The 22118-nt window shown below is 35.8% G+C and overlaps 1 protein-coding gene across 3 annotated transcripts in view; it reads right to left on the reverse strand.

The window, feature by feature from the left end:
• Window positions 1-433: 433 nt before the first annotated feature.
• LOC136824832 (receptor-type tyrosine-protein phosphatase S-like) overlaps window positions 434-22118 on the reverse strand; it is a 35028-nt gene continuing 13343 nt past the window's right edge. For all 3 annotated transcript variants that reach the window (XM_067080805.1, XM_067080803.1, XM_067080806.1), the window contains 20 exons: window positions 21645-21957; window positions 20957-21002; window positions 20517-20643; window positions 19936-20036; window positions 10611-10696; window positions 10376-10472; window positions 9787-9863; window positions 9149-9185; window positions 8819-8916; window positions 8446-8571; window positions 8116-8264; window positions 7086-7221; window positions 6650-6799; window positions 6235-6331; window positions 5584-5660; window positions 5218-5352; window positions 2959-3084; window positions 2467-2618; window positions 1549-1684; window positions 434-1126 (listed from right to left, as the gene is read on the reverse strand). In XM_067080805.1, coding sequence (XP_066936906.1) covers window positions 1052-1126; window positions 1549-1684; window positions 2467-2618; window positions 2959-3084; window positions 5218-5352; window positions 5584-5660; window positions 6235-6331; window positions 6650-6799; window positions 7086-7221; window positions 8116-8264; window positions 8446-8571; window positions 8819-8916; window positions 9149-9185; window positions 9787-9863; window positions 10376-10472; window positions 10611-10696; window positions 19936-20036; window positions 20517-20643; window positions 20957-21002; window positions 21645-21957 — 2341 coding nt within the window. In that variant the 3' untranslated portion in view covers window positions 434-1051. The remainder of the gene's footprint in view (window positions 1127-1548; window positions 1685-2466; window positions 2619-2958; window positions 3085-5217; window positions 5353-5583; window positions 5661-6234; window positions 6332-6649; window positions 6800-7085; window positions 7222-8115; window positions 8265-8445; window positions 8572-8818; window positions 8917-9148; window positions 9186-9786; window positions 9864-10375; window positions 10473-10610; window positions 10697-19935; window positions 20037-20516; window positions 20644-20956; window positions 21003-21644; window positions 21958-22118) is intronic.

Genomic DNA, 22118 nt, shown 5'->3' on the forward strand with positions numbered 1-22118 from the left:
TGCGCTATGATAATTTCGGAATCGCTATTGCACCAAAAAAAACCCTTATCGCTGGTGCCTTATTGACTGACTTTCAGAGAATCATTTTTAAAAGAAAATGTTCGAAATTCGAAATATAATTTATTTACTGTATTTATTATGGAAATATAAAATTTTGTAATTAAAAAAATCTTATCTCTATTGACAAAACATACAAAACAAATCAAAGTAAATTTTAGAAATTTTCTAGAAAATAATAAAAATCTGATTAATGATATTTTATATACAGTCTGTTTAGTGAAACTTATAAGCATCTCTGTCACCAGGACAGATAGCCTTTGACTACATCCATCCCCCATCCATTATACCCTAAACTTTTTTGCAGAACGAAGAATCGTAAAACTATTGACCTTAGAAAATATGGAAATTCTTAGCACCATATAATAAGCCCGGGTGGGGGTTACTTAGGCAAATGGAGGGTACGGTATGTGCCGCCCTTAAGGGTACCTTTTTTGGACTTCCAAAGTCCCGCTAAGGGTCGGAAAAATCAGAAATTCAAATCTCAGTCCCACTAAAGGTCGGGAAAATAGGAAAATTTCAACTTTTTACCCCCGAGATCAAAATTTGGTCAAATTTGTCCCGCTAAGGGTCGTAAAATTCTCAAAATTTTCCTTTGTTTTCTCCTTTTTAGTACCGGTAAGGGTCCAAAGTTCGAAAGTCGGGCGGTACCCCCCCCCGTCAGCTCGCAACCCTAGTAGCCCCCGGGATGATAAGATCGCTCAAAGCAGATCTGTTTACACTTCACTAAGGGGATTAATTGTTCTTCTTTTAGACTCTCAAAACGTCAATTTGAAAGCTTTCCTACTCTGTATACCGGAGCGTATTTGACGAACAACGTAACGTATTGTCTCTATGGCAACAGATCTGGACATTTTCGTAATTACCGGGTCTGTTGCAAGACAAAGTTGAAGGAAAAAGTTTCTGTCGCGCTTTTCAATCGGAGCTGATCACTCACAACTTTTGACTTTATTTTACAGTTAGCAATTAATATAAGAAAAAGCCTACGGATATTTTACATAAAATTTTGATAGATATCGAAGGAAGCCAAAAAGTCTTGCAGTGCCAGGTAACAGAACAAATATTGAACCTGAAATGAAAGGGGAAATGAAAGGGGAAATGGCTAAATGAACAAGTGTGCCAAATAAAGAAACCCAGGCTGGTTAGTAAGTAGGCTGATAGTGTGGCAAATCTCAACCAAATCTGACATCTTATGAGGCCTCAAGGCTGCCTCAAAATTTTAGCCTTTTTTGGTAAAAAAAACCTAAATTTTGAAAAATTAAAAAGAATCTCCCGGATATTCACCCAAGGAGCAATTTCGCCAAATTTCAGCCAAACCCGAGCACTTTTTAAGTTTCCAGGCTGCCCCAAAGTTTGTTTAGGCGAAAAACTCGCTTTCAGGCCCCAAACAAAAATAAAAATTTTCAAAAAATGAAAAAACCACCCCCAGATATTCATCCAAGGGCCAAGTGTGCAAAATATCAACCGATCTCATTATATGATTATACACACCTTTGTTTGCACCATAGCTGGGCGTTGTGTTCTCATTTCTCTTACAACTTGGAAAACATCCACGTAACCTTCGATTTTGACGCGTTCGATCAAATTACATAGACCAATGAAAACACCAGTGCGGCCAACTCCAGCACTAGAGGGAAAAATTGTGTTATTTATGATCAAATTGTGTTTAATGTGATAAATCTTATAGAATAGGGTATAGAGTTCGATGAAATTATCGGAGACTCGTGTGATTTTCGCAATTTCTGCGTTTCACGTTAAATGAACTTAATTATACCCCTGTCTCGCCAGATCATATTATTTCTAGCTCATTGATTTTCGAAGTTCTGATCAGAACAGATTAAAATTTCTAGCTGAAATATGCTCTCAGAACACATCGGAGAAAAAGGTCGCCTTGTCGGCTGCTTTCGGACTGCTTCTCTGAAAACCCCTCTGATTTTCCTTTTCTGGAGTGATTTTTATATTTTATAGGAAAAAGTTGGGGAGCGAAAACCCTCTTTTTGAGGGTATTTCAGGACTTTTGAAGAATTTTTAGTTTCATATTCGTATTCTACATGAAAAATTGGATAAAAGTGGAAAGTTGCATCGAAATTGGATAAACTTGATTTTTGGGTCATTTTTTTGCCCAAAAAAACAGAATTGGACCCAAAACCCCCAATTCTACCCCCTATAAGACCCAAATACACAAAAAACAATATTGCCATTCAATTCTACACCATTCAATTGTGTTATATTCGTAATTTTATTAGAATTGGACAACATCGACTTTTTTTGCATTGTGTTCATCGGGGACGCAAAGCCTTAAAGGGTTAAGCTTATCATTTATCTTGATAGATTTGGTATAATTTACTGACTTGTACTTACTGACTTCTGAAAGCTTTATTAAAATATGAAGCTAGAAATTATTTTTACCTGCAGTGCACAACAATTTGTCCAATTTCATTTTGTTGGTGCCATTTCTGTACTTGACCGATCATGTCCACAAAGCCGGAACCCGATTCGGGATATGCGTTATCCGGCCATGCCGTGTATTGGAAATGTCGGATTTTTCGGGAAAGTCCATCCTGAAAAAATTATAATCTTTCACCGATGAAATAGTTAAGAAGGTCAAGAACTAGGCAAAAACTTGTAAAAATGTAGAAGAAATGTCAAAAGAAAATTAAAAAAAACGTAATCATCGAAAATGAGGCAAGGTCAGTATCTACAGTTGACGCTTTCCAATTCGACGTTCTACAATTCGATACGCTCCCATTATTCGATTATATTTAAAGTCACCGTCAACAAGAAACATTCATAAACGACGCTCTAATATTTGATACACTCCCTTATTCGATGAAAATCCTATTCTCCTTGAAAATCGAATTAGAGAGCGTCAACTGTATATCCAAACAGAAAACCACTGACCGTTGTATGTGTGACTTTGAAATCACGAACAATATATTCATTATGAACTTGTTCATCAATATTTTCAATCATCAGTGTTCCATGCATAGCAGCTTCGATGGATGGCCAGTAACGATGGATTTTCACCTGTCAACGAAAACGAAGATTTTTGGTTTCAGAAACTTCGGCATGTGAAAACTGAAAGAATCAAAGATCAAGTACAGTGTAACAAGCTACATGCTGAATGGACCTACCTGAAGATTGACGTAATAAAATAATTGAAAAATGAGAACAATAGTATGAAAATGCAGAATAATACGACAGCAATCCGAGAAATTCATGAAATCCGGCGATTCTCGGCTGTTCTGGCGATTTTTAGAAAGTTCCTGTACCAAAATCAGTTTCATTGAAAATTGAACCATGCTTAATCGTGAACATTCTTATAAATGATGTTTTTGTTTGAAAAAAAAACAAAGACATGAAACGAAAAAATCCAATGAAAATATGCAAAAACGGAAATTTCCGGCTTTTATGGCCGGAAAAAACATTTTCTCAAAAATCAAACTCGGTCATGTTTGAGCATTGCAAATACGCATCATTCTGCAAAAAATCAGAGAAAAATAAGGATGAAAATTCGAGAAAATGTCAAAAAACCGGTTTTTCCGGCATATTTCCGGCATTTTCGGCTGGTAAAAAACGTTTTTCGAAAATCAGGCTACGTCACATTTTAGGTATTGTCATTTTGCTTCAGTGTGCAAAATTTCATAAAAAAATATAAAGTACAGCTCGAGAAATTCAAGAAATACTGTCTTTCCCGCCAAAATAGGTTGTTCCGGCGATTTTTGAATAGTTCCGGCTTCAAAAATCAATTTCATTGAAAATTGGAACATACTTGATGGTGGGCATTGCAAAACAACCAATTATTAGGAAAAAGTTCAATGAAAATCCAGAAAAACGGTGATTTTCCGGCATATTTCCGGCATTTTCTGACGGGAAAAATTTTTTTCTCAAAAATCGGACTCCACCATGTTTTGGGCATTGTTACCCTATTGGCCCCAAGCTTTTTTGACTTTGGTATCCCTAGGGGGGGGGGGTAGAATCTACCACCCTCGATTATTTTTAATCTAGAAGAGCTATGGTCATGAAATTTGGTACAGATGTTCTCCATCATGAAATAAATTTCCAGGAAGAAAAAAAAATTGATGACGTCATTCAAAAAACCGATGACGTCATCACAAAATTTCCACCTGTCGGAAAAAAGCCCAAATATATGGTTTACAAAAATGTCTATTACAATCGAACCAATAAAGAAAGATAATTAGATTCTGTTTGAAGATTCAGAAAGATAAAAGGTTGGCCTTTAACATAATTGCCGGTTTTGAATTTTCCATAAAGACTTTTTCTTAAAATCTATGCTGAAGATGAGCAAAATTTTCAAAATTTGATGACGTCATAAATGATGACGTCATCATTTTCAAATTTTTTTTCTCCCATTTTTCAAACTTATTTTGTCAATGCCTATCATGTGTCAAAATTTGAAAATGATTGAATAAATAGTTCAGAAGTTATCAGCACTTTTAAATTTTGAGTTTTAAGGGATTTTAGCTGGGTTTTATGTCATGTTTCACAATAAAGTCATAAAACCTGATCTGAACAACCTATGACCCTAAAATTTTGCACAAGTACTCTTAATAAGATTTTGTTAAAAGTCAGAAAGTTTCAAGTCGTTTGAAAATTTTTTCTCAGAGATATTCACAAAAGAACTCCAGCGTGGTAGATTCTATCCCCCCCCCTGGGGCTAATAGGGTTTAATAATCAGAAAAAAATAATGAGCCAATCCCGAGAAAAGCTGGCAACAGATGAACAAACGAACGAACGAACGGACGGACAGACGGACATGGGTTAATTTAAAGGACCTCCACCGGGGTACCCGGAGGTAGGTCCAAAAATCTTTGAAAAAATATCATGTCGCGGTATCCACTAATGCAGAAAAGATGACATATAAAAAACAGTCAGCTATCTTGTTCAAATTGCCATTTCTTTCTCAACGTTGGCTGAATTTATCTTAATTCAATTTAAGTTTCTTATGCTGAGCGATGAAAAGGAATGTGGCTATTATAATTTGATTTTCCCATTTCCAATTTAAATTGCTTGAAACGAGGTCCCTGTTCTTGAACCATGGTAACTCATGAATTCGAAAAGGGATCATCTTCTAGTTACGTTAAGAGAAAGTTTTCTGAAAAAAACAAATGGTTGGAATATAAAAGATAAATTCTGAACCTTTCCATTTTCAGTTTCTTGAGCAAGACAGACAATAGTCATACATTGATGTTCCCAAACCAAACGCCAGAAAGCTGGAATCGTTTGCGGTAGAGGTGCTTGTGTTGCGATAAATAACTTCGACATATTGTAACCCTAAAATGCAAGTAGACATGCTCAATAGTATAGAAGCCGGTATAGAGTACCGATTTTTAGGAGCTAGATTTGTAAAATCTCATTCTATCACTATTAAAATATTTAATACAGCCTTACTTCTACCAAAATCATTTAGACAACACAACTCTATATGCTTTGGGAAATCGATCACAAGTGATACATTATAAAATGTCGACAGATTACACCCTCATAAGAACCGCAATCGCTTACATTGACATAGTTGGCGTTTATGTAGTCTGAACCAGGGATTCCTGGGAGGTGCGTCAATGAAACTCGCGTGTCGTCATCTTCAAAGAAATAAAAGACAGTGAGTAGAGTCGAAACATTTTAGTTTTAAAAACAGTTGCATATATCTCAGTTCATGAGTAACAGGGATACGGGCGCGCAAATGTACTTCCTTGGAATAGTTTTCGTTTTAAGCAACACCAGGCCTTCTTAGAATTTATTGTCAGTAGCGAAATGTTCAGAAGATTCAGTGAAATATAACGTCGTGGATGAGGCGATGGTGATTGATTGAATAAAAGGAAATTGATAAAAAAAGGAAATTGCTTAGCAAAAATCAAAGCCAGACAGACAAACGCAGTCTATTCAGCAGTCGACGATAAAAAGGTATTAACCCTTTATTAAGTACCAATGACGAGTATACTAGACATGGGCAATATAGAAAGAGCTATGAATAAGCTTCTAACTCCTTCTAGATCCGGAGATATAAGCCTTTTAAGTATGAACTAGCAATTTTCTTTAAAAAACTTAGAAAAAATGACCGCGACACTTAAAGGGTTAACAACTTTTTCATTTTAGCTTAGAAGAGTTCATTATGGCAGGACATTGTTCAAGATCATTGTTGAAGCTTTAACTTACATGGTAAGACGTTCAGGAATCGATTCTTGGCTTTATTGTAAGACGAATTGGCAGCGTTCATTGATTTCATACCTGATTGATCGAAGTGATTCAATTTCTACCAAAACGAAGACAGGAAAGTTAATAATTGGTCCATCGTATTTCATTCATACCATGATTTGCTGTAGTAGCGTACACATACAGAACCGATAGCCCAATGGTCTAAGGTTGTGTCACAAACCAGGGATTCTCAATACAAAAATCCAATGGGCTGAAATATTTCTTATGGATTTGTATTGAGGATAGTGGATTTCTAAGGTTTGGTATTTCATTGGGCAGTTGGATTCGAAAGAGATATATTCAGTCAAGTATTCCATAGGGGTCTAAAACTTGCGATTGCAAATCCGAGTAGGTATTTTACAGAAAGAAAAATCACCTGGAATTCTTTGTCTAGATGCGTTTCCATTCCACTATCAACCGTTTGTTGTAATTTCTTCACGTAATCACGTAAATCACGCACATTGATCTCCGTCGTGCCGAATGTGAGATACTCCAACAGGGCGTCGTGTATGAACACATATTGTGACTGGTAGAAAAGAAGGATGTGGGAGGTATTAGCAATTATCATAAGTGAGTATTCGACGATTTTCTTAAACTCTTAGATTCATCCACTCAAAACTATCTTTACAACGAAGTACATCTTCTTATTATATATTTCTCGTGTAGAGTGACTTTTTTTAAAAGACTTCAAAATCAATTCTATCGGAAAAAGAAAGGAAATAATCATCCAACATCGAGCTGTGATCCGGTTAAAGCTACAAGTACAAGTAAGTCAAGGTCAAAAATAGAAGATTACATTAGTTTGGAAATACCTCTGTTTGAACCATATGATTTCTTTGGCTTCTGATGTGTTGTAGATAATTATAAATTTCAATGTTTTGTTCTGTTTTGATTCGTTTCAGATTGACGTCCATCACAATGTAAGTTCCAGTCCTCCCAACACCAGCGCTGTATGAAAAGAATTCTTATGGTTATGATACTGGTGGCTGCACAGAACTTAACCTAAATTTTCTAATTTCATATTCAGCTGATTTGTTCAATGCATATACTAGCCCCGGGGCCACTTATAGCTTTTTGATAGACTAGATAGCGCTGATAAATGGACCGGTGTAATCTGGTGTAATTTGGCAGACTTCATTTTTTTGGTTTTGCTTGAGGTGGTAGCAAATCCAGACCACTAGATCCAGTCCTTTTAGTGAAAAAACAAACAGAAAACTATGACCAAGGGGTCGATATTTTTAAGTTTGGAGGTATTTTTGTGTTTTTATTATCGTTTCATAAACTTTGATGGGGGTTTAGAATATATTTTATTGTTTGGTTATTTCCATATAATTTTTGAAAACGAAAGTGAAAAAAATCAAGATGGCGATATCCTCTAGTCTACTTCACTGGACTCAGCGCCATCAAAATCATCAGTCAGATATAGGCTCTAATCTAGCATAAACAGGTACAGTGAAACTCTTCAATTTGAACCCCAATAATACGAATCTTTCTGTGATTCGAACTAAATCACTCGTCCCCTTAGTTGGGAAGTAGTGTAAAACGCTCTCTAGTTCGAGAAAATACCTTATTCCATTGAAGATAACGAGTCGAAAAAAGAGTTGAAAATCTTATCGCGTTCCACGGTCGGTAAATATCTTGTTTGCAAACAATGTTAGCGAAACGTTTATCCAACGCTATATGAACGAAACGACGTGGACGTTAGAAAAACGCTTTATACGTTTTGTGCCAGCTAGACTAGCTGCTTCGCTTTGAAAAGTTCCAGGAGAGGTCAAACAAAAATATGTAACAGTGTGATAAATAAAACGTAATCTAGAAGAGATCCGAAATATCAAATTATACCTGCAGTGAACAATGATTGGTCCACTGTTTTGTTGGTGACATTGGTTGACGCGCCGAATGAAGGTTAATAATTGTTGGGCATTTGGCGTCCCATGATCAGGCCATGCACAGAATGCGAAATGACGGACAAACTTCTCGCTTCCTGGGTACTACAACGAGAAAATTAAAGAATTTTCGAGTTAATGTAAACGTTAAACTTTGACAGATATAAAAGACCATAAACTGTAAGCTGACATCAAGTTGAATTTCATATTTTTGATGAGCAGTTGAGAATAGTAAAACAAGTTGATTCTTCGTAGTGATTTAAATAAACAAACTTTTGATTTTTACCTGATCATTAAGCAAACTAAACGTTCTCATCGAATATACTGGTAAGAAAGTTGATTCTGTCAAAGTGACCTCCATTGAGCCATAACATTTTGTACCCACTTCCGGCCAATAATGGTAACACTTATCCTGACAAAATACGGAAAGATAAATTCAGATTTTCATCGCAAATTAAGAGGCGTTTTTTCCATTATATCGATCAACACAGAGATCGGGAAAAATTCTGTTGGAATGTTTTTCAAATGACTCTCGCTCTTCTCAAAATTAAACGAAAATTACGAACGATAGTTCAAAGTTACTTAGACCCAGCAAAGTTTCGTTGTCGGTTCCTCCCGACAGTAACGTAATAAAGCACGATGTAATAAGTACAACTCACCCTTCCATTTTCAACACATTGTGTCAACATGACGATTGTGGAAACATTTTTCTCCCAACACATCCTCCACATATCTTCACATGTTCCTTCCAACGGGCCTGCGGTAGAAAAGTAAGATTTATTCAGCCTCAATCTTGATTCCATAAAGACAATCACATAATTCTTTTTTTCTCAGTTTTCATAATTTTCAGTCTTGTTTTCCGTTATTTATTGCAAACGTGGAAACGGCCTAATTTACCGGCTATTGGAAAAAAAATTCTGAAAATATCTTGGTTATGGATATTGGATAATATAAATATGAAAATTGAAAGAAATATAGCTATAAATCACCTTGGCATGCAATGTAAGCTGCTTGCTCCATGTATCCCTGAAATATGACGTCAAAAATATGAAGATAATTTGCGCGCTTTTAAAAATTCCAACCGTAAACGGAAGAATAAAGGTTTTCTTTCATGAGGGAAGGAGAGTGAACAATAGTTGAATTAACGGAGAGCCAAGGATGTGCTTTTGTATCAAAGGAATAAAGGTGAAACAAATATCTAGATATAAGACCAGTCTCCACTTACGCGCGCTTCGATTGCACTTTTTCGAGCAAAACTTCCCACGCTATTGGTCAGAAGAAAAACAAAGCAATTCCGTTGGCGCGATCTGACGTAACGGTTGAAAAAAGTTGAAATGTGTTCAACTTTTTTTTCGAGCGCGCGCTACATCTTTATGACGTGATCTTTTTCCAAGTAAAAAAGGATTGAAGCCAAAAGGTGCGATCGCAGCGCGTACAAGTGGAGACCGGCTTTTAGCCCTCCTTAATTGGAAGTTACAAATCAGTAGTATGACATATTCCTATGTCACAAGACGCCTTCCTTGGTAGTTACAGACTATAGACTTATTGGGGTTTATATAGATTGGGGTTTGCAATAAAGCTTGAATTATTCCATCTATTTATCTTAAATAAGATTGGCCACACTCACGTCAATATAATTTGCATTAATATAATCCGATTCGGGGATTCCTTCCAATGGTTCAAGTAAAACTCGCGTGTGATCGTCTGAACAAAAAAAAACAAAAGATATTTAGAGATTTAGAACTGAAATTGATGTAGAGCAGACATTCTGTAAAAATATATTTAAGTGGTAGCCTCATAATCGGAAATTTTCTGATTAAATACATTAACAACAATGTAGCGTCGTTTTTGGTACGATTCCATTGCCATTCTCTAGCGGGAAAAGACCGTAAGTCCGGGTATTTAAAAAATGAGCTTCGGAAAATTAACCTAACTTAACTTATAAGCTTTTTCCGTACCCATAAAAAACATTTTCTAATCGTCAGCCGGTTTTTCTCGAAAAAACCAGTGGAGTCTTCGGGAATTCGAATCTCACCCAAAACGACGGTAGTTAAAATAAAATAATCTAATTGATGAAACCGGTTATAAGGATAATAATTTCTTGGTATTTAAAAGAAAATCATCAAGCAATCTAAATCTATGAAAGGGTTTGAAGATATTTAAGGATTGTCAAACCTAGAAAATCCACAGAGTTGAACGAAAACATGTACACTTACAAGCGGCAATGTTGTTGTATCGATTCTTATCTCGATTGATAGGATGGTTCGAATGTTCGTAAAGACAATTATAACCGCTTCGACCGCGCAGTATCATCTACACGTAAATAAAGATTTCAATTTCGATTTTAGTGTGGTTTAGTGATTTCCCAGCGAAAAAAATCTTTGTTAACATTTGTAGACTCTCAAAAGAAAACAAAATGAGAAGATTAACATAGAAGATTGCGTGGTTTACCTTAAACTCCTCACTGAAAAGATATTTGCCATCTTTGGCCAAGTTTCGAACGTACGCTTGATAATTCTCCACTTTCACAGGGTGAGCTAAAAAGAAGAAAATGTTTCACAATAAAATAAGTTGATTGATGGTTTCATCATCTTATGATGGTGTGGTTAAGCTTGGCGGCCGTAACATGAAATAAACCATCCAGCTAAGGTGCACAAGGTTGTGGGTTCGAACCCTTGCCGGCCCATACCAAGATAGTACTTGATATCAGTTTAACAGGCTTTAATATTTTCTTCATCTTCTTGATTCAGGTCGTTCTTCAGCCCCTTTGTCTTCTCTTATCCCATGTATAATTAAGTTTTTCCTTCTTCATTTGATGTCAATATTTCCTGATTGATTATTGTTTTGATTTCTTTCCCTTTTGTGTTGTATTTTCAATGTCATATATTTTTTACAGTTTAAAAAACAATCTAGGTCATTCTTGATGATTTCTATGGTCTTTTTTGACGCTAAACTTTTGAAAAAGTCTATTGTCTATCTAGACTATTGTTGACCATTTCATAGTTTCACACGATGATCTTTTTATTGGAACTCGTGTACGATTGATGCATTTCTAGATGGTCCGTTTGATGCCATGTTTAATGGGTTTTGGACTGATTTTTTGAGTTTTTATTTTTCAGATTCTTCAGGTCATGATCAGGTCATGTGACTAGGTACCCTTTAGGCTAAAAAAGTCACCACCCGATTGATAAATAAGGTCCCAACTGGCACAAAACGTTGGTTTAACGTTTGTTTAACCTTCACAACGTCCATATAATGTTAGATGAACGTTGAAACAACGTTGTGTGCCAGCTGGGTCGGTTATCTCAGCTTGTGCAGCTTATTATGGCATACCCCCAATAAGTTGGGCGCAAAAAACTTTGGGTGTTAGGCATGATTATGTGTATACACTTTTTTTTATAAGAACATCCACAATTTTTGAAGCCTTCGGATGTTTTTAACATTTTGAGTTTTAAGCCCAAACATTAACATTTTGGCCATCAAAGCCTTACGTTCGTTCTTATAAATAAAAGAAAAACTTGTTACAAAAGAAGCGTATTTCGATGTAAATTTAAGTAGAAATAAATAAAGTAAAAATTAATTTCTAGCATTTTCTAAGAAATTACTGAAAAACTGACTTGTGGCGTCATAAACCTAATAACACCTGTAATACGCAGAGCAACTCTTAAAATCCGAGCGAATAGAGTGAATAATTTTAAATTTGAAATTTTTAGAAAGGAAAAGAATAATAGAAAATTAGAAGGGCGAAGCCGGGGGCGAAGCCCTCCTGTAATGCCCAGTTGACAAAAATCCAGTTTTTTAAGATTTTGACCGTTTTTTGACCACTTTTGGTCAACGAGTGATCCAAGAATCTCCAAGATCGGCCCTGCATTACTTGATTCTGTCCTCTAGAGAATTAGTTTGAAGTTTTACTACTGGGCACCTTTCTATTATCCAGGCAGGTCCGTACACCGAGCATACTTTAATTTTCCTTACCTATCCTCCTCCTTTACCGCCGCCCAACCCACCCTTTCTAAATCGAGCGGCACCGAAGGCACCTCGTAAAAGAAAGAAGAGACTCTAAGCTATCCAACAAACTATAAACGAGCTTCTAACTTCTTCTAGATCCGGCGATATAAGCCTTTAGAGTTTTTTCTTTAAAAAACTTAAAGGGTTTAAAATATCAAAACGTATTGCGGTATTAATTTCAGGACTCGGTCTTAACGAAATAACACCAATTTTCTACAGACGATTCTATAATGGTTGCGAAAAATTATTTAAATGATCCTTGGAAGAAAGTTCCTTTCACCCAAATTTCGTGGTTGATGGAAAAATCATTGAAAAACAATTTATAAATCTAAAAGCCAAATCAAAATAAAATATAACAACTTGGAACTTGAAAAAGAGGTTGAAATATCGTTATAGGAAAAACATGTTACGCTTTATAACAGTAGATATTATGAGATTTATTTTAACATTTGGGAATCCAAGGTCTAATTTTTTTAAATAGCAAATAATGGCAAAACTAAGCAACATTTTTTAGGGTTTAGAGGTCTAGTACCTCAAAAGCTAACAAAAAAACAATTGCGAAAAATATGCGAAAAAACCCTAAAAGTAAACCCTAAATTGGATTTAAAAAAGTTTTTATTCACTTTTTTTGTAAAATATGTATTATTTTTTGACCATTTTTGTTTTCACTTTTGGCAATTAATATTTAGATCTTTTACCGCGATAGGCGATAAAATTTCATAAAAAATTCAGTTTGTAATGGGATCTAAAAATTTTCCTTTTTCACAAATTAAATCCTACTTCTTTTTTTTGACACCTCAAAAATGTGGATACATTAAAACTCATTTTGAATTTTAAACCCAGTGGGGAGGGGGGGGGTTATATGGTCCGACCCACGGCATGTGCCGCCCTTAAGGGTAGGTTTTTCAAAACCCTCTAAATGTACTGTCAGGGTGTACTTTTGACAGAGTGCATTACAAAGGGTCTTCTTTTAGCTGGAAACTGTAAGGGTGTATTTGGGTCAGACAGTGAAAATCTGATGTATCTTTATCGTTTTGACTCGCACCCATTTTGATTTGTTTTACATATTGTGTCGACATCTCAGGCTCATATTTCAGCTGGCTTAAGCAAATTGAGATAAGGAATCAAACTACACGGTTCGAAATGTTCGTAAAACGCCCTGTAAGGGTCTCAAGGGATGGGATGTACTGTAAGGGCCTGATTTTGAAAGCCACTTTTTTGGCGGCTCATCCCGTCGTTTTGAAATCGAGTGTCCCCCCCCCGGATTTTAAAATAATCAAGATTAAGCAAGTGGAAATAAAAACTGTTGAATGCTATGTGGACCTACCTGTTGAGTACAAAATATCCTTGAACGCCCGACTTGCAACAACTTTCGCAAAATTTAGTTTTCGCAAAAGATTTAAATACATGCTTGTTACCAAAGGAAATAAAAAAGATCAGCCCAAAAAGAGGCTCATTTGCGAAATTTAGTCAATGCAAAAATTTAACTACTTAAGGTACAATTAGCAATAATTATGGAGAACCAGAAAAAACAACTTTTTATTATCGCGAATCAAAAAGCCTTCCCTTTTTTTGCAAATTTAACAAATTTGGGCATTACAATTTTCACATGAAAGAAAACCAGAAACAATGCACTGATCTAAAGAGAAAAACTGATGGCACCTTGAACGGATAGAGTGTAGAGTGTAAAAAAAGCCAATTCACAATTTTATCAGGTAGGTTCATAAAGTTTTTCCTCAAAAAGAAGAAAAAAAAGTGAGAAACAGTCCTCTTAATACCTTTATAATAGTTTGCACCTTAAGTAGTGGGTGGAAGAACATTTCCAGAGGGTAATCCGATAACAATTTCCAAGAGGTGTTTTTTCATTTTTCAAAGGGGGTAAAAAGTTATTATAAAATATCCAGGGGATAAAGAACTGATTTTAGTTCGTCCACCCTCACTTTAAGGTATGAAAAGAACTTTTCAAAGGGTATTTTTAGAAATTTTACCATTTTCCAGGGGGTATTCACACATTTTCAATAATTTCTTTTTTGACTTAAAAAGGTTCGTCTAACCCCCTGTATGGTTTTTTAATGGTACAGCCCAATATCTTGTTGTTATACCATTGTAGAGAGTAACTTCATATCATCAATAACTGAGAGACTTACATGTACAAAATAATACACAAGTACAATACTGGTCATTATCATATACCTGTAGGCAAAAACAGCCATTGAAGTAAGTAAGTAATAGTTTATTTCATGTTGACAAAAAGGTAACCACAAAGGCTAATAAAAATCAACGCTATACTTTAAAATTTAAAAAAACTAAAGTTTTGTTGGCAGCTCATCGTCGCAGCTACTGAGGCTAGATATTGACAGGTTTTGGTTGGCAAAGTTTTAATTTGTTTTTATCAAGCGAAGGTTATCTGTTCTGGGACTTCCTCTCACACGCCAAATGAAATCACCATTACATCCGGAGTTCCATTTCTTAGCTTTTTCGCACATCTCTTTGATTTTTCTTCTTTCATTGATGGTGAAATCATCAGTGATGCTTAGATGATATCCAAGCCACTTCAACTTTTTTAAGGCTTTAAGGTTGCTCGTGATTCTTTCTTTTTCTTCTTCACTTTGCAAGGTCACCTTTATCGGACGATTTTTCATCGGCCCATTTTCATGTTCGAACCCAATACGATGTTGATGCGTTGGTTTGATGTCGCGGATGCCGATACCTTTGAGCAGATCCTCAATTTCCTTTTTGTCCTCTTCTTAATCTTCTTCTTTCGTTTCTTTAACTTGTTCAGGGAGTCCATGAATTATGTGTTTTTTTTCTTGATTCGATGTCTCGTTTTTCTCTCCTCTCCTCTTCTTTTTGTTCCACGACAACAGATTTAAGATTTTCCTTGTGTGCTTTTGTTATATCAGCGTAGGTTTTATATCAGGGGGGGATCCGGGTCAGAATTCGCCGGAAATTCGGCCGTCGAAATAGTTCCTCGGTCGACAGAATAGTCGTCCGGCCGGCGGAAATGTTATCCGACCGGCGGAAAATTGGCCGTCGGAATAGTCATCCGGCCGTCGCAACAGTTATCCAGCCGCCGAAAAAGTCATCCGGCCCGCGGAAAATTGACCATCGGAAAAGTTATTCGGTCCGCAGAAATTGAGGTCGAGTTATTTTTTGGTGAAAAGAGTGGTGAAAAACCGAGTTGTTTTGTTGCGTCCTTTTTCGTAATTTTTGGCTTGATTATAATAACCTTATCAACAATCTGGTATTCGGGAACCGAGTTAGAGAGTAGTTTAAAATAAGGGAATTTTAAATAGCTACAATCAGCGCCATAATATATTGGCACTTTTGGCTAATTTACCATTTTTCGAAATTGAAGTTCGAGCGAGAATGTCAATTTCTTGATTTCATCAATTATTTCGATCTGGGAGGAATTTATTGGTTTCTAGGCTATATTTATTTCAAGCCCTACTGGACCATTTTTGAACTTTTGGATAGTCTTAAGTCTAGCGTTAAAACTCAGAGTTAAAACTCTACCCTTAACCTACTTTAGAGCACTTACATATCGATTGTGGTTTCAAAACACTCCGGTGAATTTCCCTTTTATGCCAAGTATTTTGTCACTGATTGTAATCCTAATAAAATTCATCCACTTTAAAATAACCAAGTAGTTAACAACAGGAAACAACTCGAACAATTAAAGTAAGAAAAAAAGTTTAAGTTTAACTATGACATCATAGTGGATCGGACAACTTTTCCGACGGCCAATTTTCCGCGGGCCGGATGACTATTTCGGCGGCCGGATGACTATTCCAACGGCCACTATTCCATCGGCCTAAGGACTATTTCGACGGTCGTTGTATTTCTACTTTTATCATGTTCCTTGTTTTAGCTTCTAGTTCGGTCATCTTTTGTGTTAGGATTGTTGCGATGTAGTTGTTGACGACTTCGCGGTTTTTGGTCAGTTCTTTTTTTAGTTTTTTGATTTCGTCGTCTTTCTTAGCAATCTGCTCTTGCATCATATGGTACTTGTTTTCTCCGATTTTACTTCTTAAGGATCTCGTTATTCGCACACAATTGTGATATACATATTGATTATTATAAGTGTTAGCGAATATTTGCAGTTGGTAAAGTGGCAATTGTGTGCACTCGTAATGTACCATACGTTGACAGCTACGGCATTTGAGTCGATTTTGATCTTTATCGTCAATACACGTAACAAGGGTGCATGTTGCAGTTGTGTTTGCTACTTCAATCTTGGGTGTTTTTGTCGCGATTTTTGTTCATATTTAGCGAATTTCGATGCTTTTTTGAGTTTTCACCATTTTTTTGAAAGCGATGCAGAACACGTCTTAACTGAGTGACGTCAAATAAAAAACTGAATAATAAAATGAATAATTCCTGATATACCATGGCTATTATACTACGGTAGATTTTTTTTTCAAAGTTTGATTTTTTGTCACTCTTGTTGTTTATCAAAGAAATTTATTAAAATAAATCTATTGTTGATTTCATGAACAAATTTTAAGACTCGAAGTAATTAAGAAAAAACATTAAAAAAGAAAAACATTCGAACGTTCGATTATGGGAGTGTTTTATGTGAATCTTTCGACTATTTACGTAATTTATGTTTTGTTTTTACCTCTAGGTATATAATAAAACATATATTCAATAAGTTTTCATTAGTTATTGGATTTATTAACCCTCGGTGAACTTTTACCTATTGAATATCTGCTTAATATAGAGCAATTTAAATTGACTACTGATATTAATTAAAAGATCGTCAATCTCAACAGTTTCAAATGGTGGCAGTTTATGTGTACTCAGTTTTGGTTGCTGTAAATCTTATTACATGGGCACTTCAGCTCATCGTTCAGTTCACAATCTGCAAAGCCAAACTGAGAAACAATCATTATTTCTTGTTACAAATGCTGTCTTGTGCAGAAATGATGGTACCTGTACTGAGCTTAATCACCGCACTGTTGAAACTGACTGGTAAAAATGCCATCGTTATTAAAGGGGCTTTAGCGTTCTCCATTTTGAAATATTTATTTCATATTTTACCATACAATATCACACTCATTATAGCCATAGATCGAACAATATCTGTCCAACATGCTTTACGTTATAATGAAATTGTTACGAGACGAAAGCTCATTTACGCGGTTTTTGCATGCGGTTTCGTCCACATGGTTGTTATTTGCGGTATATTATTCATCGGTGGTTATTCGACAAGTGGTGATAACTTTGTGCTGGTATCAAATGCTGGAATGTGGGGATATAATGGATTCTCCGGACTACTGACCTGTATAACGATTTTTGCATTGGGTAAAATCACCAAATCTCTTCGTGATGGGAACGAAAGCCGTATTCAAAACTTGAATAATATTCATGGAGAAAAAGCCGAAGAGCTTGACTTGGTGAAAAAATTAAAACAAACGATCAAAGATGTGATCAAACTCAATTTTTGGACATGCTTATTTCTGCTACCAATATCTATCTGTTGTCTGGTGATCGCTTTCGAATCGAACGCACGTACAACGGCTTTGACGGCCAATTTTATCTTTGTTAAGATTTACGCTTTTTCCAACCCGTTTATTTATTTGACTTCTTTCGAAAAGATTCGAGAGTTTTGGATACGTTCATCATCTACCGTCAACCAAGTATGAGTAAATCCATACAGGGGTGGGAACGAACCTTTTCAATCCAAAAAAAATTCTTTAAAATCTGTGGATACTCCTTGGAAAAATTAGCAAAAATGGACCTTGGAAGAATTCATCTCCTTAATCCTTTAAGTGCCACGGTCCTTTTTTCTAAGTTTTTTAAGAAAATCGCTATTTCAATCTTTAAAGGCTTATATCTCCGGATCTAGAAGGAGTTAGTAGCTCGTTCATAGCTCGCTGGATGGCTTACACAGGAAAATTTTTTCGATTTCCAAGGTTGGAAATTCAAAATACTGATTTGGAAAACGTAAATTACCCATAGGTTTTGTAGAATAAACCAATGCCCTTGAAAAATCAAGTGAAAAAAAAAAAATGTAGAAATGGTTGGAAAAAATGACTTTTTGGGTGGGACATTTTTATTTTTCCAACCAGTTTGGGAATTGAAAAAAGCGTCAAAAATCGATGTTAAAATAACTTTTTGCGTTGGAAATGTGTGTTTCTCCAAACAGTTGGAAAACATAAGAAATTCATGTGGAAATTACATTTTTGTGAAATTGAGACTCCTCCTTGGAAAGCTAGACTTTTTGGGTCGGAAATTGTGTTTCTCCAAACAGTCTAGAAAACGTTAAAAATTCATGAGGAAATAAAATTTTTGTGAAATTTAGACTCCTCCTTGGAAAACTAGTCTTTTTGCGTAGGAAATGTGTGTTTCTCCAAACAGTTTGGAAAACGGTAAAAACCTATGTGGAAATTACGTTTTTGTAACATTTTCTGCGCATGTCCTTTGAGAAAACCACAAGCGATTTTTCGCGCAGAACTGTCGTGATGTATAGCTAACCTAGATAATAGGCTATAATGTTCCGTCAGGTAAGGCGTCCCTTCGGAGCGGCCTCGGTCAATCGCAGTGAGTTCGCACAGTGAAGCACAGAGGGTACTTGTGTTATAGTTTCAAATGGTGCCCTGCTGAGCTGTGTGAGTGATCTAAGATCAACCACGTATCTGTGTGAACAATAACGAGAGATTGACCGGGAGCCATCGAGCCTAGGCTAGCGAGTGACTGACTGTTCACAAAAACAAAAACCTTGTTTAAGATCTCTTTTTCCACATCTCTGTCATCACTTTTTGGATTTTGGCTTTTTTCAACCTGGATTTTTGAAAATTCCAACCTTTTTTAGCTAGGATTTTGGCTTTATTCAACCTGGATTTTTGAAATTCCAAGTTTGTTTACTTTGGATTGTGGCTTTTTTCAACCTAGATTTTTGAAAATTCCAATCCATGGAAAATGCAAAATTTCCATCCTTGGAGAGTGTCCCAAGTTTCCAGGTTGGATTTTCCATTGGGTTTTATCTATTTTCCAACTAAGAAATCTTGAAATTTCCAACCTTGGAAATCGAAATTTTTTTCCTGTGTTAGAGTCTCTTCTTTCCTTTGTCTTTTGACCATGCTGTTTATGTTTCTATGTTTTAATTTGTATTCCCTGTAGAGTCTTTTAGTTTTCATGTGTCTCTTGAGTCCTCTTTTGTTTAGTATCCCCTTTTTTGTTTTTTGAGTGTCTTTTGTATTCTCAAACTGCATTTTATGTCATTTGTAATTCCTCTAGGGAAATTAGGATGTGTTTATTAACTGTACATAGAAATCAGTTCAACACTGAAAGACGCGAGCGAGTGTCTTGTGTGTGAGAAGAGTGTTTTACTAAAGTTTAATTTACTGTGCGTTGTCGTTTTATTTCGGTTCTTTTTGGTTTTGTAGCATTTTAGGTTTGTTTCAGTTCAAGAATTGGTGTTTGCTTTTTACATTTTCTGTTGTCTGCTTTCTGTTTGGTTTCCTTTTAAGTTAGATTTTTTATCCATTAAGGCTGAGGTATTTCGACCAGTCAAATTATTCAAAACATCTTCGTTCTCCACTCACAATAAATTTTCCTTGACCCTATTCGTACTAGGAGGGAGGGGGTTCTGTTCGGGGGTGAAACTGATGCTAATAGCTCCTAAATAATGGAGCTTTTGGCATGAAATTTTCTGTAAATTCCTATCTTTTATTTAGTTAAAGCTTAACACATGATTCTATATCCTTATTGAGATTTTAATGACTTACTGTAGATAAAATTTAGATAAGATAAAAAAAGGTACCTGCAGGAAGGTGGACGGGGTCATCGATATACCCTTTGTTTTCTGCACCTCCATCCAATTCGTCCATCTTCTTACTGACTGTTGTGCCTCCCATTTGTTGTCTAAGTTGGAAAGGAAATGATGGATGCTACAATGAAGTTTTGGGTCAATCAAGAGGTTTCCATGTAAACGTCATGACAAGGCTGTTTGTATACTGTTGACCCTTGCGGATTCAAACTCGAAAGGGGAATTTGTTTGGATTACAGAAAGATTCGACTTGTAGAAAGAGTTTCTCCTTGACGGGGACTTGAAATAAGTTCGAGTTATAGAAATATTCGAATAATAGAAGTTCGAATAAGCGAGAGTCCGCTGTACTGTATCTGTGACTGAATTAGTGAGCCAGGAAAGAAACTGTTGAAACTGTCCGAAAGATAATACGATGAAGTAGTTCTTTTCACTATCGCAGATATTTTATAGAATAAAACCTTACTAGGCCAAATACGTTTCCAAACATATGAAAGGTAGTAAATGAATTTAGGAAAAGGCTAGAACCTATTAGAGAAAAGTTTATAAAAATCAATATTATGATTCAGATAAATCACCTCCTCCTATAATAAACAAAACCAATAGCCAGTACCAGAACAACGATAATGGCAACGAATGTACCAGCAATCGGGCCAGCTAGATTTGATCCCTCATCGCCTGTACCCGATCCTTTTGTTTCTCCTCCTGAAAAATCAAGGAGATTTTAGATAAAAAATAGCGAGACTTTTCACCGATTCTCCTTTTAATGGCAAAAGGTTCCCAAGATTGGTGACATTCACTGCACTATTTTTATGTTGCACGTGCGTATTTCAATTCGGTTAAAAGCATTTTAATTCTTTTCATGACTATAGATTCTTTAATTTCTTCTTTGGGAAAACAGTAAAGCGATAAAAGAATTACCGAAAAATGCTAGCTGTGAAATTTCAACGACGATGAGCCAAGGACTCAAACAACTTATTTTCCATCATACAAATAAGGATTAGTGTGTTAAACATACCTGTTGTCTTTGTGCTTCGCCAGTCCGGACTCGAAACGTAAAGATCCTATGGAAGAAGAAGACTTTTACAGGTTGGCGTAACGCTAGGCTCTTTGGAAAAGCTTTTGTTATAAGGGATGCGAAACTGGAAAAAACACTCCCAAGCTTTTGGTGGTTTGATCCTTTTACTTTTGTAATCAAGATTTGAATAAAGCTTACAGTATTCTACGGACCTCGCGCACAATAATAACATTTCTGACTAATATTCTCAATGACCCTAACGATTCTACCTAAATAGTAGGGGTCGTGACATTTTTTATGCGACACAACCAAACTAGGTCCAATTCAAAGATTGAAGTATTTTTTAGAGCCTTCGACTGGTATAACTGGTTTTGGGTTTTATTGACTTTCAAAATTTCCCCCAATTTATAGGGTCAATGGGTTTTGCATATGACGTCAGTTTTTGGGTCCTAAAAAATTTTCAATGAAATAGTCAACCATTTATACACCAAGTTAGAAGATTATGTAATTTTCAGTTGATATCTCCTGATTTTAAGCCAATTTAGATTCCCTTTAGGTTTCGGTAATATTAAAGATTCTAATTAGTGTCATCTTGAAATTGGACGGTGGCGGGATAGTAATCAGCGTTGACTTCTGGCCTGCCGAAAAAGGGGTGATAATGATATCAAAAGTCCTAATCGCAACAAACCTGTGAAATATGTGCCCTGATGAAATAATGATAGCTTCTTCCTTCGCTTAAGGGGCCATTGTCGTATTTCGGAACGTTGAATAAAAATCTTGATTGTTGTTGAGACTGTCCAATAACAAAGGTACCATTTTTAAGTTTTGAGAATTCGTCTCTTGACAACGACGCCGTAATGTAGGGTTTGAATTCTGTTTTGTCAGCATTTTTAGCCTCTAAATACAACTGGTAGGTTTGATCTCTCAGCTCTTCATCTGTGTATTCATTTGGAAGTTTTCGCGGTTTTTCTGCTGAGTCCAAAACAACGATGTAATAGAAACTAAAAAAGAAGAAGAAAAATGTTAGTGGCTTTTCAGAAACTTCTGCGAATTTCAAATTCAAAAATCCAGTAGAAAAAAAGAAAATTGGAAAAAGCAACATAGTTATCAGCAAAGACATATTTTAAGTCTGAATATAGATGCTATTTAAATTGGAATAGAT

This window comes from Clytia hemisphaerica, unplaced genomic scaffold (assembly GCF_902728285.1).
Source record: "Clytia hemisphaerica strain Z4C2 unplaced genomic scaffold, Clytia hemisphaerica genome assembly, whole genome shotgun sequence".
Taxonomy (NCBI): domain Eukaryota; kingdom Metazoa; phylum Cnidaria; class Hydrozoa; order Leptothecata; family Clytiidae; genus Clytia; species Clytia hemisphaerica.